Genomic DNA, 16,436 nt, shown 5'->3' with positions numbered 1-16,436 from the left:
TGTAATATTCTTCACTAAACCGGAAATAGAGATGCCCACCTCGTAGTGTTTCCGGTACGCAGTCGTTTCGTTCTGCGTCACTTTCCATTTTCTAGTGAACTATTTGGCCGTTTCTAGTTGTCTGTCTATTGACAAACTATGGATATTTTCGTCTCGTCGCTTCACGGAAGGTTCTCCTGTATAACGATCGACCGTACATCGACAGGATCGACTCTGAAACGGTTTCTCTGTGCAAATGAGGTAAGAGAAGTTCGAGACGTGAATTTTTCTCTACTATGGCATGGGAGGGGCTGGGGGTGGGGGTGGGGGGCAACGATGTTACCTTTGTTAGAGTTCTTGGTAATTGGTATGAGACGCATTCCTTATCAGATGTAGAGACTTATAACCTTAGCCCCAAACAAATGTGCTAAAATCAAACGGACCCAACAACAGACCCAGCCAAGACAAGTAAGTTGTCCAGTATACGAAACGTGTCATAGTCTTGGCGAGAATTTGGATGTAGTAGGAAACCTTTCGGAAACAAGCCTTCTTGACTTGAATTCACTGTTTAGCATTGCCAGCTCTACTAAATTTACCATAATTAATTAATAAAATCATTTCCAGGATTCCCCTCATGCAGACCCTCCCTCATGCTAAATGGTCAAAATCCATCCAGTTGTTCTTAAGTTGTGCTGACCACAGATGTCTGGAAACATAAACATACACTGCCAAAACAATACATGTACCTTTAGACTCTCCCAGAATCTTTCTTTAGGTAATTAAAAGGAACAAATAGCTGAGTACAGCGGTGCCAAACATTTGCTGGAACGTTATGAAAATCGTACAAATCTTATGTGATATGCACTTAGACCCTGGCATAGCCTGTGTAACGGCCATGACCTTTGACATATGAGATAATTAGGTAATGACTGTCTAGACCATATGAGGAGGAGCTTACATTAGCATATTTGGTAATCCCTGATTGGCTGGATGCCGACAGCATCCAACCAGCTTACCTGTGATGGGCAGAGTTATACAACCTATTGTCATGCTAGTTAACCTTAGAGATTGTATGAAGAGATTTAGTCAGTCGGTGCCCCATTGTAGAAATTGAGAGGGGCGAGTAAGAACAGAAAGAAACAACACCCCGGCTCCCGGGATTCGAACCCGCGCCGAACCCGGGCAGCCGGATCACAAATCGAACGTGCAAACCGTTCGGCCAAAAGGCTTAAGCCGTTAGGCATCTTCGGTTTAGCAGTCCTTGAACACCACTGTTACACCTGGTTACCAAACCCCAGCCCGATCTCAAGTATCTATCGTGCAAAGATATTTGAGGTTGGGTTATGGTATCCAGGCTAACCCTGGCAGTAATTGGCCGGTTTGAATAAGGTTCATCAGGGCTCGAAATACTTTTTTCTGCATACCTGCACTGGTGGAGGTAACATTGAAAATTACCTGCACCAGACAAATTATGCCTGCACCACTCTGAATTTAGGAAGTATGGATCATACTAAAATTGCTCAGGAACCATTGCTATTTTTTCTTTTATACTTTATAGGTGGTAACAGTCAATGCAGCTAATAACAATCCATATACACCTGCACCATAAGACATTTATGTATAAAACCCAGTACATGAACCAGTGCAGGTTAGGCGCAGGTAGACACCAGAAATACCTGCACAGCTCTAATTTTACCTGCACTAACCTGCAGATGCAGGTGGTATTTCGAGCCCTGTTCATGCATGTCACATAGCGATTTGTGCATATCACAAAAGGTTTGTGCATTTTTGCATATAGTGATTCATGTGTCGCATAGTGATTTGTGTGTTTTTGCATAAGGATTTGTGTGTATCACATGAGGTTAGTACGGATTTCATAAGGTTCGTGGAAATGCTTAGGCACCCCTGGGGTGGATATGGTCTGTATTTCGACAATTACATATGCCAGTAATTAATAAATGAACTTGATGTTGATGTGCAATTTCTGAATTTCTTTTCAATTTTGTAATTTTCAAACAGGGAGTTTCTACTGAAGACCTTGTGGTGACACACCATGGCAAGATTGTGCAGCAGGAGGATACCATTCAGCCGGGAGGGGTGTACAGGGTCTGGCCTCGGCTGGTTGGAGGCAAAGGAGGTATGGATATCATATACCAAGTATTGTTGAAAGTTGAAACAATTTCAGTAAAAAGAATACAGAATATAGCAAGTGTTTTCTGACAGTTGGTTCAGAGCAGATGGTGCTACCTAAAAATAAAATCCTTTAAAATCCGCTTTTCCCGTGAAACCTTAGCCTAAATTGGAGACTTTATTAGATAGGCTTTAAAATTTCATATTTTTGTGAAAATTTGTTCAGTTCACACCAGTGTAGTTTGCATGACACACGGGTTTGATTTTTTGGGCCCTGTGGATGGATAGAGGAGAAAACTGGTCAATGATGATCATGAGGTTTGTATTGTATATGTATGCATGTGGTCACGATATCAGCCTGCTGCCTATGTGTCTACATTGTATTGCCCTTGTTGCAATTTGAATAAATAAAGGTTCCATTCATACAGGAAGCTTTTCTCTTAGTGTAAGCTAGATAAACCTGTTTTTAATGATTATAAAGAAGACTTCCTGGCAGAGAAGAATATTGAAATACTGGTTTAGTACTTTCATGAAGTCTTGTTTCAGTGTATTGTAACATAAACCTTGGACCTAAAATAGTAAAAGAGTATGAATTTAGACTGAACGTGGACTAACTAGTGTCAGAGAGGAAGTTACTCTCATTTAAGTCCACCCCATTTTATATGATGCAAGCGAACGATTGTTTGATTTTGCCATGTTTGAGAACTGTTGGTGTTAGTTTGGGTGCAAGTTAGTATCCAGAGTAAGGCCCTAACATCTTCAGTCCTCCCTGAGTAAGTCCATTTTCAGACCAGTGGACTTACTGTGGGTGAAAAGAGGACTATGGCCCATGGTAAGTCGTTCATAAGTCCAAGGACAGGTCTAACTGTTGGTCTGTCTTCAACGCACAGGTTTTGGGTCCATGCTGCGAGCCATCGGAGCACAGATTGAGAAAACCACCAACCACGAGGCCTGCAGGGATCTCAGTGGGAGGAGGATGAGGGACGTCAACGATGAGAAAAGGTTGGTTCTGAACTCAGTATCTCCTCTCAGTACTGTAAATGCAGAAACTTTTGCGGTGGATTAATGTTCGCGGTTTTCGTGGTGGCCGCTTCACTGCGAACTTAAAACCACCGCAAACTTTTTTCCATGGCAGTAAGAGACTACAGAGCATGGTGTTACCGCAAATTTAAAACTTTGAAGTCCTTTTTCTTGCTGCCGTAAAATTAAATCCCCGCAAACTTATATACATTTACAGTGCTAAATCCCTTGTCAGTGGTGGACATCAATTTGCATCCTTGTTTTGGAAACATTTGCCAACCCTATAAACGGTAAATACCTTCAGTCCTATACAAGTGTCAATCTCTACAAGAGCGCGTCATTGGCAACTATGTGACCACTTTTTGGTGGTCTCTTGGATGATTTTTCCAACTGATGCGAGCAATGACAATCCTGTGTATAGTGACCACTTGAGTTTATCGGTCCCCATTTAAGAAGTTTTGACAGTCAAATTGACGCATTTGTAAACTTGAAGTCACCCCAAATACAGATAAGTCATCATCATCATCATCACAGTCAATTCAGGATAAGCTTTGGTTCAGGTCCAGGGAATCAGGTCCAGGTCCGGACTTAATCCTGGACCTGATTGTCTGTGGAAACTTATAAATGGGCAACTTCATTCTCATTTACTTTCTTGGACCAGTAAGCCCCAAAAATGTGTATGAACGGCTGCCGGTATATATATTCCTTTTCTAATTGGTCCCAAATCTTTTGCATTCACTTTTTCAACAGGTCCAACAAGAAAAATCCCTAACCCCAAAATTCTTATCCACTGCAGACTCCAGGAATGGCTGGGTAAGAAGGCAGAGCGGGAGAGAGAACGGGAGGAAGAGAAGAGACGCAAACGTGAGGAGCGACTCGGCAGGAACAAGCACTTCTTCAACGATCCAGAGTACGAGCGACAGAAGAGACAGATCACAGAGGGAATGTCCGACTCTCTTCAGAAAGGTATAGAAGATACAGCCACAGGCCATATGTATTGTACTTTATGTCATACCTGTGACATGAAAACGTTCGATAAGGGTGTTTTGGACCATGTGATAACTTTCCGTATCACACAGGTTCGAAAGTTGTATCACACAGGCTTCCTTCTAGTAAATCAAACTATTTCGAACAGGCCGAATACGGCACGGTTGAACATTCGAATACCTGATTCGGGTGTTAGAATTCCTGAACATTTTCTCAACTTCTGGTGCATTTCGCATCGAAATATGCGTTTTCTCAGGTGGTTATGACATAAATATAATGCAACACAGTGTATTCCGCATCACCCTCGGTCCCAGCCCTCCCGAGGAGGGCTATCCGACCCACGGTCGGGCTGATACCTCGGATGATACGGAATACATCGTGTTGAATTCTATATGTATCTTTGTTGTTGTTGCGACCCTTGTATAATGGCACATAGGTCAGCAAGTTTCCTTGCTTGCTAGTCCTTCCCCTTTAATGTGCTTGTAAGTTTATTACTAAATCTACCAAAATTACAGAGGATGAAGAAACAATTAACATTGGTTGTCTTGTAGCTGAAGGGCTTTCCTCAAGGGCTTTCCTCTCAGAAATCCCATACACAGTTATTTTGCTTCAGGATAATTCTCTGGAAGAGATGTTCGCTAGTAGACTTGAAAGTGTGCCCTCTCAGTGTCAAAGAAACCCTCGAGAAGCTATATCTAAGTCTACGAAAGTTGGCTTGCTTCTCTGAGTTAGTAACCACTCCTGGCATTATATTCAATGTACAAATCCAACATCTGCCCTTATATGGAATGTTGCCCTCATCTTTGGCCCAAAAGACTCCAACTATTAGTTTACATTCAAAGGAGAATTTGTACAGCCGTTGGCTATTATTTGACATCAAAGCTAGCTTAACTTTCACAGGCAAAACGGTGCATCCCTGTCTCTCTACCTTCATGGCAGCTTGTCAATCAATTGAGGACCTTTCATCATAGCACTATGTGTTTTTCCTCTAGCTCACATCGTTATTCCATTCAACTACCACATCTTATTTTCTCCCAATAACAACATTTACTTTGTAGTGTTATAGCGAGGTCGACCGATATGTTAAGAGTACCACCAGGTTTTTGAAATGTCTGTGTCATAGCGTCAGGGCACATTTGCTGAACTGAGACCGTGAAAATCTGTTTTTTTAATGAGATTCTCATATGCGAAAGGGCGCCGACACACATTGTCAACAATCATAACAATAGCAAAACAGTGTGCGGCTTTCCGTGTACCGATTTCTTGGCAATGTGGGTCGCAATTTTTTTATGAGGGCCGCCTCTGTTTGCATCCAAGCCATCATTTGACGAGTGGACGGCCCTCTGGCGGAAATGCTGACTTCCAGTTCAATTGACTTTCTGTATTTCCCCAGGACTTGAGCAAGCCGGCCCATCTGGCAGTGGTGCAGCAGCTGCCAGTGGAGGTTCCCAGAAGAGGAAGGCAGGCCCGGCCAGCTCTGGTACAAAGAAGCTCTGCACTTGGTATGTTCTTATGCTGGTATTGTAGTGACTGTACAGGGATCTAGCCACGGTTTTATTTTAGGCCACAGCAAGTAAATTTTACGGATGACATCCTATGCAGAGTGGAAAAATAACAAGATTGGTAAAAAACAAGATACAGTGAAACCTGCCTTAGGGGTCACCTGAGTATAGGGGCCACCTGGCCATTGCGGTCACTTTTTGCCGGTCCCTTGGATTTTTCCCATTGACCTAAGCATTAAGAAATAGTCTATAGCGGTCACCTGTCGAATGCGGTCGCGGCCAGCCGATTTTCAGTCCGGCCGCTATGCCAACACTGCCGATAGCGGTCACCGGCGCGACTGGCCGGCCGCGTTACGCCGCGCTAAAACCCACGCGGGGTTCACTTTTTTTCAATTTCTGCACTACATCAGCAAAATGTAGGCTCAACTTGGACGATTTACGAAGGAAACATTGAATAAAGAAACATTTTACAAAATTATGTGATTTTATGCGAAGTTTTTCCACCAACGTGTTGTTGGCGTTTTTCTCGTCTCGGACTCTTTCAGTCTTTGCACTCTACCCTTCTCTACATCGTCATTTCTGTGCAGACTGAAAGAATATATGGACAGATTTTACAAGTAGACCGTCCGTTCATGTATCTGATGTTATAGGCTCTTGAAATCCATGTACGCTGGTCTAATTTTCGTATTCCGCGGGCCAAAAATATCGGAATTGTATTTGCGTAAATTTTCCAAGATGGCGCCGCCTCAGCAGATAAACAAGGTCAATTGGGGTCAGTGGACGACTCCATTTTTGCCAAGGTAAAATGTGGCAACAAGAATTCTGATTTATAGCACAAAATACGGTGATTATGGTATAAAAACGATAAGAATCAATTAAATCGACGTTATTTATGTAAGAACTAGACGAAGTTGGATTTTTGTCAAAGAAATAAGCCTACGTAGAGACAGTTTTATTTCGACGTGACCACCTTGGCATAATGGCGCATGCAGACAAGTCAAGCCGAGCCTTCCTGAACAAGTGAAAGTTTTTGTGGCGTTTTGATGTTTAGAAATGATTATGAACTTGTGATCAGCAGTGATTGAACGTCTAATTTTTGCCGGCAACTAGCGGAATTTACACGATTTGTCTATTCGATTGGCAAAGTTGCCGAAGACGCGCGCTGTGACCCAAGCTACCCAGAAAAGTCAGATCGAGGAACAAAGGAAAATGGCGGCGCTGACTTCGTGTTCAGACAATTCTAACTGTATAAAAGACAAGAGAACCAAGCAAATGTCTGTCAGTTTTGACTCAGAAATACGATGTCGAAGGCTTCGACTCCCGAGGGACACGCATTGACGTTGGTCATGCATTCGGCGTTCCGAGAACGGCAAGTCCCCCCGTCAACTAGCGGCTGATTTCGGAGCAGGTGTCGGTCGGACTCAGATTAGTGTTAATGTCTAATAATAGTACACTGTCTTCTCTGTTAATAGCTAATGACATTTTGACTATACAGAAATAAGGGAGCAGTAGTAGTTAATACAAATCTATTTGATTAAACTGTTTGTTTTAAACTCATATTTAGTTTAAATGTATAACCTTAATAATATGTCAATAAATACTCAGTATCTCAGTGGAAGCTGAATGCCCTGTCACTTATTGCTTGTGGTGAAATGTACCTTTTTGGCTATACTGCCTATAGGGGCCACCTGCCCATAGGGGCCAAATTTGGTCAGTCCCTTGAGTGACCCCTATAGACAGGTTTCACTGTAGCTACATTTTCAAAATAGACACCATGAAGGTAGTATAATTACACAATTTGAAGTGACAAAACATGGCATTACAACTGACAAGGCATTCATTCCTTAAAGCATTAAAGAAGTGAACTAGTGTAGTAAAAGTGATACTAGTGTGGTACACCTGTATCACTTGCCAAGCTGGCAACTACATTCATGGCTTCCATATTGGTGGCACTTTTACCCAAGGACCCAACAAGTTTCACTTCTGACTATAGTCATGGCTACCTCCCTATTGTCAGTTCTACAAGTATGATTATTAGGCTACAACACAGCGTGTTTGCCTATTTTGGTCAACCTGACCATCCCCGAAGAGGATTTTTTTCTGAAACCAGGTGAAAATAAATGCGCGTGCTGATGTCATCCATAAAATTTACTTGCTGTGGCCTAAGGGACCGTACGGCGTTTAGTGAGGGGGGAGGGCCGGTCGCCAGAGGGTCGGGTCAAAAACTTTTTGCATGGCCCTCCCCCCAGGTAAATTATTTTTTGCTAGGCCCTCCCCCCAAGACAAAATATTTTTGCTTGGCCCTCCCCCCTCCTATCAACTTTGAAAAAAATATTCAAGACGCCAATAAAACACTGCGCTCCCGCATTTGGAAATGTGCTTTACGTCATACTTTTTCATGATTTTCATCGAGAAGCAGATCTCCCACCCCTAGTAAAAAAAGGAAAACAGAATGGCTCAAAATATCTGCTAAATAGAGGGATAAATATCTGCTTCATAGAGGCATAAATATTTGCTTTATAGAAGCTATTTCATTGTTTTGATATTAAAACAACACCTAAAAAGCATTTGTACCTGGATTTCTAGTAGATTTGCGCCACGAAGCGGCGCGCGCCCCGCTCCCTAAATTTACGTATTGCAAGCTCGCGGGCCTGAGCGGCTTGACGAAAACTATTTTCAATTTACATATATTTTGGACTTTTTCTTGGTTCTGTGGTGGTAATAACTTACGGAAATCGGGGGGAAAAAATGAAAACCAAAACAAGCACGATTCGAGATCATTCGACTTCCAAAACTGTAGTGGGGAGGGGGGCGCCGACGCGTGACACTGATTTTCCCACGGCGGGGTAAGACCGGTCGCCTCTCTCTAGCCGCCGGCGGGCGTGAGACCGCAGACTTGCAGGAGATCTTTTAGAAATGCCACGCTTTTTTTGCCACGATTTCCTGCATTGCTTTTTTATGGGAAAATTTGCTGGTTAGATGACATTTCAAAAAAAAAATACGAGGGTTTCAAGTTTTTGAGAACGACGTTCCGAACACCATGTTCGGCGCCAAAGGCACGAAGAATCGCAAGGTAGGTCCGGGAGAATTTTGAAATCTTGACCCTCTTAAAAGCTATTTCCTTCAGTTTGAGGAGATATTTTGCTGACAAACAAAGCTAACTTTAATAGCATTTCAATTTAGAAATACAAAATTAAATCCCCCCCAAACACATTATCACGATGTCGGTCATCAAAGGCGCGAGGCCGGTCACGTCAAAAGGGATCCAGGGAAATTTGCAAATATTTACCCTCGAGCTCTGAAACGACATTTCTTACATTTTGAGGGCAATAAGACGGGTAAATTTTGCTGGCAGACTAATCTAGAGTTTAATAACATTTCTGTGCGTGAAGAAGGTTTTCGAGGGCGTCATGCATAAGCCCCGCCCCCTCCCTTTCGCATTTTCACTGTATCCCGAGCGCCAACCTCGGGCGATCCCTTGCAGAGGTCCAGAAAAATTTTGAAATCTTGACCCTCTGAAACGCCGTTTCTTGGATTTTAAGGGACATATTTTGCTGGCAGACCAAGCTATTTTTTTTTGCTTGGCCCTCCCCCCAAGTAAAAAAAAAATTGCTAGGCCCTCCCCCTGGCAAAATATTTTTTTGCTTGGCCCTCCCCCCCCTGGCGACCGGCCCTCCCCCCTCGCTAAATGCCGTACGGTCCCTAAGTGTAAAATTATGGTAATGGCAGTAGTTGTAGTTGTAGTAGTAGTAATGGCAATGGTAATGGTAATGCCGAGGTAGCGAAGTGACCTTTGTGGGAATGGTGCGGAAGGGTGATGAGATTTTGAAAATGTAGAGTAAAAAGTAATGGTATTACATGGTTATAAATACCCACAAGGTCACTTCATTCTTTTTACACCACATGTAATTCAAAGGATTTTTTTGTCAGAGGGTCACATCAACATTTTTCATGTTTGCGGGGAAAAAGTTGTATTCTACTTTCTTTACTGTGTAACCTGGCTATCAAAGAATCAAACCCTCCTTAAAAACTTTTTTGGGCTGCAAGCTTTATCTAAACCAAAAAAGGGTAAATGCAGGACTCATCTATATGCGCCCTTGTATTCTAGTATTCAAAATGCTTCTAGTATTTTGTGTATATCACATCAAGTATGGATGCTAACAGAACCCCCTATGCTTCCAGGGTTGGTCTAGAGGGGATGGATGACTTGGACAGTCTTGATAGTGACAGTGATGATGATGACTCGGCCAGACCCATGGAAGCTGCTGCCTCGCACGATGACTCCAGCGGCTCCAGTGGGGATTCCAGCGACCACTTCAGATCTCAGCAGTCCCAGGGAAAGGCCAGTGCCAAACAGTAAGTACTGCACTTATTAGCTCAAATTCTATACTCACATTGCTTCCGTTTCGATGTCGTTCAGACATCTTCCTCAGGGCTTCTCCTATATCCTATACAGTGGAAGCCAGTTAATTGCACATCGGATTAACGCACACTTTTGTTAACTGCACGGAATCCCTGAATCCCAAACCGGTGCGGTCCTGCTGGATACCTTCGCATTATTGCACCAGCCGAATAATTGCACCAAATTGACTGAGAAATAGGCTGTGCAATTAAGCGGCTTCCACTGTACTCTATACCAACCTGATGAAATTATGTTTTGAAACAAAGACAATATCTTTCAAATCATTCCATCATAAGACAGTCAGTCACATTTTAGAAGAAAAGAAACATTGATGTATACCCATTGAACTGATACATGGAATAGCATTGAATGTTGATATAATTGCAACTGGTAACGAAAGATTTAAGCACCAATTTGGAAACATTACCTCCCGTAAGTACAATTTTAATGAATTGTAGAGTCACTTGATTTTTAGAGTCAATGTACATGTATTTGTCAGTCATTTGTTATTGATCCAGCATTTAACTGTATTGTCAACAATACAACTATCTAGTTAGTTGCTAGACTGTTATTATATTTTAATATCTGAACGTTTGAACTAAAACCAAGTTCATCACTGGTGTCTCTGCCATCAGGACCAGTGCAGCATCAGGCAGTGCCTCAGCAGCAGCTAGCAGTAGTGCCTCCTCGTGTGCAGAAGACACCGATACAAGTTCATCTGACGCAGTCTACGAAAAAGACTCAAGTTCTTTTAAAGAGGATAGTATGAAGTCACAACTTGAGCCCAGTTGTGGTTCTAGCGATGGCAAAGCTGGTATGCAGGAGAAGCCACCTGGTCTACTTCAGATGCTGAGTCCACCGAAGAATGACTCTCCTGATACAAGCAACAAGGAGCCTAAGAAAGAAGTGGTAGGTTCTTCCAAGGATGTTCCTTTTTTCAACCTCCATGGTTAAATGAAGAAGCTATAGAACTGACAAGAAGTCCTATTCAGAAGGATATCTTTATTCCAGTACATGATACAAACGTATTGACTGTTGTGACTTACACTCTTTGTATTTGATATCCTGTAAACTGCCTTATAACGAAACACACCACCCTTGCCAAACTGGTCTGGAATGCCGCTTTAAGGCCAGAAACATTATACCAGCATTAAGGCCAGCATAGGGCACTCTGCCATGGTGATTTCGCACCTATTATAGCTGTCTATGTACCCCTCCCTCAACTGTCAGCCAGGCAGTGTCTTGAGCCAATTAGTGAGCATTACAAGAGCATTAATACTCTCTGCCACAGCTATTAGTTACGGTTGACCCGTACATTAACAACTGCTACATGGGTTAATCCCCAGCCACCTTATCATTGTTTTCTTGTTGGGAACTGGGAACACAGTGACTACATATAGGCACAGGGTATCTGACACTGTGTCATTTGGTCTGACTGAATCAGACAGACTGGCTTTTGCTTTTCCTCACATTTTCTGCCAGGCTGACTGCTAAATCACAGCAGTTGTAGGAGGTGAAAGGAAAGACAGTTGACCTTTAAGTGACTGGGTCATCCAAGGCAGACTTGCAACAGACTTGTACATACTTAAGAATGTATTAGCATATGTAGAGGTGATAAGATACCTTTTTCTTATATCAAAATTGTACCTTATCACTAGCGCTACGACCTGTACTTAGCTTGTTTGAGCACAAATGTACAATAAAGGTCATTCATTCATTCATTATTGTTAAAAATTACAAAATGTTGCAGGACCTGTATGTCAGCATTTAAAGTTACCATAGTACACATAGTTTCATTCTCTTTGAAGAGAGGAGGAAGAAAAGACCTGGACCTATTTCAGGCACATGTGTTTTGGAAGGGTGGCAAGACAAGTACTCCTGAGGCATAATGTGGCGTGACCACCCCCACTAGCTAGCTGTCAGGGGTGGGGTACTGGCCTCTCCTGCACTCAGGGAAAGACCCAGATGATAAGTGATGATTAATGGGCCCGGCCTCAACTCGGCATTAATGCAATGTCCAGTGGGAAACAACTCAGTGCCTGGTTAATGCTGAAAATGCTCTGTTGAGGAGCGTATAATGCGGCCTTAAAGCGGCATTCCAGACCAGTTTGGCAACTGAAACAGCACAATCAGTATCCAGACAGATTTAATTGAACCACTCACACCAGGAAGGACACCTACTCCTTTGGACAAGTAGGGTGGGTTCTTAAACATGTTTCTAGGTGTCTCTCCTCTATCAGGGGACCTCCATTTAACGAACTATCCGAGGGATGTCCCTAAACGAAGCTAGGTACCGGTGAGTCATTTTCACCTGAGTGAAGTATAAAGAGCCTTTTCCACGAGGGCACAAAATCAGAGCATATCAGGGGACCAGTACCCAGGACCTCTGGGTTTTTAGCCAAATGTTCTTACTGTTTGTTTGTTTATTGGGATCTCCAATTAGACTTTACAATGAAAATCTATTCTTCCTGGAGTCAATTTAAGATTACAAAACAATCAAATGACATAAGTCAACATAAGTGAACCTAAGTATAACATGAGAACTGAAAGTCAAAATTGAAGTGAGCGCTATGCAATACCATGCCACGTTAGACTTTCAGTAAAACTCTTTTGATTTGGCCACACCAATTCAATGTCTTGGTTCTCGGATTTTCCAGAAAATATTGGGGCAGTCGGTCGGAAAAAAAAATTGCAAAAAGTCTGTGGTGAACTTATTTAACACAGAAAAACAAGGTAAAGTAGTCCAGTTTTCAGTTTTTCATGGCATGATTTATCCAATGAATCTCTTCCTTTGATTTGATACCACTGTTCTGATCATGTGACTGCAAATAAGCGCTCTGATTGGTTTATCAGCAATATGTGCCCCTGGAATGGGGTTTTTCAAAGGTCTGCAATAGCAAAACCTATATTATTTTTCTTGGGACTAAATTTTATTTTTTTGCAAATCGGAAAAAAATGGGTCGGGAAATCCGAGAACCAACAAATTAAATTGGTGTGGCCTTAATATATATTGTAATGTTTTATTGTTGCCTTTTGCAGGAGCCTGAAGCCGTGGACCTGAGTGAGTACAGTTCAGCAGGGGAGCTGGAGTCCCTGGGACTGGACAGGCTGAAGGCAGGGCTGCTGGCCCTGGGGCTGAAGTGTGGGGGGACCCTACAGGAGAGAGCCGCCAGACTGTTCTCCGTCAAGGGTCTGGAGAGACACCAGTACGACCCTGCACTGCTGGCTAAACCAAGCAAGGGGAAGGGGAAGAAGAGGCAGTAGTGGAACTCAGTGGACTTAAGTTGCTCTAGACTGTGTGTAGGACACAAGGGTAATGAGTTTGCACTTTAAGCTAAGGGCACAACCCGCCGTACGTGCAATTTGTCCGTATGTTTTGTTTTTTTAAGCCAACCACGACCGCCACTTATTTCTGAAAACGTGCAGGCTGTATAGGCCGGCACGTACTGGGGGCAAATCTGCAGCCCGATGGCACACAAAGTTTTGCCTGCGCATTACGTTCTACGGCGTCTCTGCGTGCTTCAAAATCCGTCTGATTCCCTACAAGTTCATACAGAGGCGGTACATACCACTTACGGATCCCAAAAGATTGCCCACGTTTTGGCATGTAGACAGTACGTATTTGCACGTACGGTGGGTTGTGCCCTTAGCTTCACCCAGATACAAGTGCATACCTCAAATTTGGGGGAAGTAAAGTATGAAGTCTTCTTTCAATGTCAACCAAGTTTCAAGTCAGTCTGGTTATTACTTTCCAGTCAATGTCATTTTTACATGTCTCAGGCTACTGAATTGAGGTAACCTGATCACTGTTGTCACTTTGTTTCTAGTCCACACTGGATTTGTTTTTTTCAGTATGTTTCCAGCTGTAAGAATTCTGTTTGTAGTGGCCACCACTGTTTGTCGTGAGAGGGCTGACAGAAAACATGGCTACCGGTAGTCTTGAAAATACTACACAAGGATTATGTATCTGTAGCATAGTGGTAGCCTGGAAACAGAATTGCTGTAGGTTAGAGTCTCATTTTTTTCGTTTTAGGCCACACCAATTTAATTTCTTGGTTCACAGATTTTTCATAAAAAATATGGAGCGACAGGGGGAAAAATTGTAAAATAGTTGGGGTAAAGGTAAGGTCCAAGAGAATAAAAAGTTTTCAGCTTGAGAAAGTACAGAAACACTCTTACTGTACAGTAACAAAAAATATAACTGCAATAATAATACCCACATTTTAAGGAGCTTATAATATAAAGGCCAGTTTGCTACACCAGAAAGTTTAGTTTCAGTAATGGTGAAAATTTGCAGAGGTAATTTTTTTTTTTTTGAGTTTCCAAAAAATAGGAGCGAGCGAATCCGTGAACCAATTAATTAAATTGGTATGGCCTTAAACATGGGTTCAATATGAACCAAGCTTTCTTCTTGCAAACTATGGAAGGTTCAAAATGCCAACTTTTTTCAAGTACAGACTATCCATTTATGTTAGTAAAGTAAAATGCAAATACTTGTCAAATAGCAGCTTTGGCATTAAAAGTTTTATGATCAACTTAAAGGGTGTGTCTAAGTTCTTTGCCCTAAAGAGCACAGAAAGTTAGATGTTGTTTATCATTTGGCATGTATACATAATCAGTGTGACTTAAATCTTAAAAACCTTCAATATCCATAATTACATGCAGCAAGCTATGACAACACAATCTACAGCCTAGTTGAAAGGTATCACAATAAACAGACTTTTTAAATATGTTTATTTGAATTTCTTATAGATCCATCAAACAATGGCACATATATTCGTCTATTATACCTCTTTGGTGCCATGCAGAAAAAGGAACATTTCAAATGCTTCTTGTCACCAATGAAACTAAAATACAACAGTTCCTGATTACAAGCAACCATTGTATCATGGGTGGATATCAACTTGATAACCTGTTGGCAGAAATCAAAAATTAGAAGAAGGGTGCATGTTCTGGACATTATGTTCTGTCAATAATATTGTTATGGCTGATTGTAATCAGGAAATATTGATTTTTGGTGACATAACTTATAAGCACTTGCTAGATATGCTAGAAATACTAGATATATCTCTGTGTTTCAATACACTATACATTCTTTACATGACTGTATGGACCAAAATTTCATACACTCTTAAGTAAGGGGTAATAGTTCTATTTCAGAATCTATAGGACTGGTCACTATACATGAAAAGCAAAGTATTAGCAATAGTATAACTTCTTTCAACAGTACTGTAGTTTTACATTGTACACTATACATTTTTACATGTATGGACGAAAATTTCATACACTCTAAACAGAGGGGTAATAGTTCTATTTCTATATATACATTTGTAGGTCACTATACATGGAAAGCAAAGTGTTAGCAATAGTATAACTTCTTTCAACAGTACTGATTCAGAAGTTTTACATTTTCTACACAGTCAGATATCAGTTCAAGGCTTTTTAACTAGCAAACATGGGGAACTTTGGGCATAATTCTTTGCTTTTACCCAGTGCTACGAAACACTTGTCAATATTTTTTTGTTTGCAATATGTTTAAGTTAGAACTCATAATATAATAAACAGTACAGCATTTCTATATACTGCATACTCTTAATATATGCTACCTCATCAAAATGAATGAATACAAAGTTGCTTGGTACTAGTTCCTTTTAGGAGACCTTGGTGTACTTCTTCATAAATATCATATCACAATAATATCTCCGTATATTGATAAGCAACAGTCACAACCTCTTTGCGAAAAGCATGGCTCATAATAAAGAGAAGTCATCATTTGGCAACTTAAATGCTAAGAAGTTGAGAAGATGCTACTTATTTTGCCCACATTGAGACCATTCCTGTGCGGGCTGTGTACATCAGGTTTTCGATCAAGTCTGGAGAAGAAAAAAATGGAATATAATTAATACTACTTCTGCTTCGATGTGTGGTTACAATTATAACTCTGAGTCAATATAGTCCAGTAACATAGCTAGAAAAATTAAGTCCTGTGTACATAATCCTATGCACCCCTATATCAAATTTCACTTCACTTACATTTCACTTGAATTACAGAGCACAGAAGCCCCACATACCCAGTACACATTTCTGGTCAGAAAATGGCCCATAACCCCATTTACATCAATTCTGAACAGAAATTGAGATGCCTCCATAGAAAACACTACAATTTTTATGGAAGCCAAATTTGGTGCTTTTAGATAAATTTGCCCAATTTCTCAAATATACCGAAATACTAATAAATTTTGTTCTACGACTGCAATTATTATGTAGCGCAGGTAAAAGTCAGATACACAAACACACGTACTTTAAATCATTAAATATTTTCAGCAGTTTTATGTTTGTGACAAACTCTTTACTGCTGCAAAGTCAGTAGCGTGTATTCTGTGTGTATTCTGTTAAAATGATGCAAATGTCTCCCA

At 41.4% G+C, this 16,436-nt stretch overlaps 1 protein-coding gene across 1 annotated transcript; it reads left to right on the top strand.

Annotated features, from left to right (window-relative positions):
- The first annotated feature begins 31 nt into the window (after positions 1-31).
- On the top strand, positions 32-14,171 carry LOC118408787 (replication stress response regulator SDE2-like). Its single transcript, XM_035809648.1, has 8 exons — positions 32-240; positions 1,999-2,116; positions 3,000-3,111; positions 3,926-4,095; positions 5,510-5,618; positions 9,801-9,974; positions 10,656-10,929; positions 13,060-14,171. The coding sequence occupies exons 1-8, from the start codon at positions 139-141 to the stop codon at positions 13,282-13,284; spliced, it is 1,284 nt and encodes a 427-aa protein (XP_035665541.1). The 5' UTR covers positions 32-138; the 3' UTR covers positions 13,285-14,171.
- The last annotated feature ends 2,265 nt before the right edge of the window (positions 14,172-16,436 follow it).

This window comes from Branchiostoma floridae, unplaced genomic scaffold (genome assembly GCF_000003815.2).
Source record: "Branchiostoma floridae strain S238N-H82 unplaced genomic scaffold, Bfl_VNyyK Sc7u5tJ_408, whole genome shotgun sequence".
NCBI classification, from domain to species: domain Eukaryota; kingdom Metazoa; phylum Chordata; class Leptocardii; order Amphioxiformes; family Branchiostomatidae; genus Branchiostoma; species Branchiostoma floridae.
The sequence above is the reverse complement of the archived record's forward strand: the minus strand, read 5'-3'. Positions and strand labels throughout refer to the sequence as shown.

Coding starts and splice junctions, on each gene's coding strand:
- LOC118408787 (XM_035809648.1), top strand. CDS start 139: ATGGATATTTTCGTCTCGTCGCTTCACGGAAGGTTCTCCTGTATAACG. Junction 2,117..2,999: donor GCTGGTTGGAGGCAAAGGAG/GTATGGATATCA, acceptor TTCAACGCACAG/GTTTTGGGTCCATGCTGCGA. Junction 5,619..9,800: donor ACAAAGAAGCTCTGCACTTG/GTATGTTCTTAT, acceptor CTATGCTTCCAG/GGTTGGTCTAGAGGGGATGG.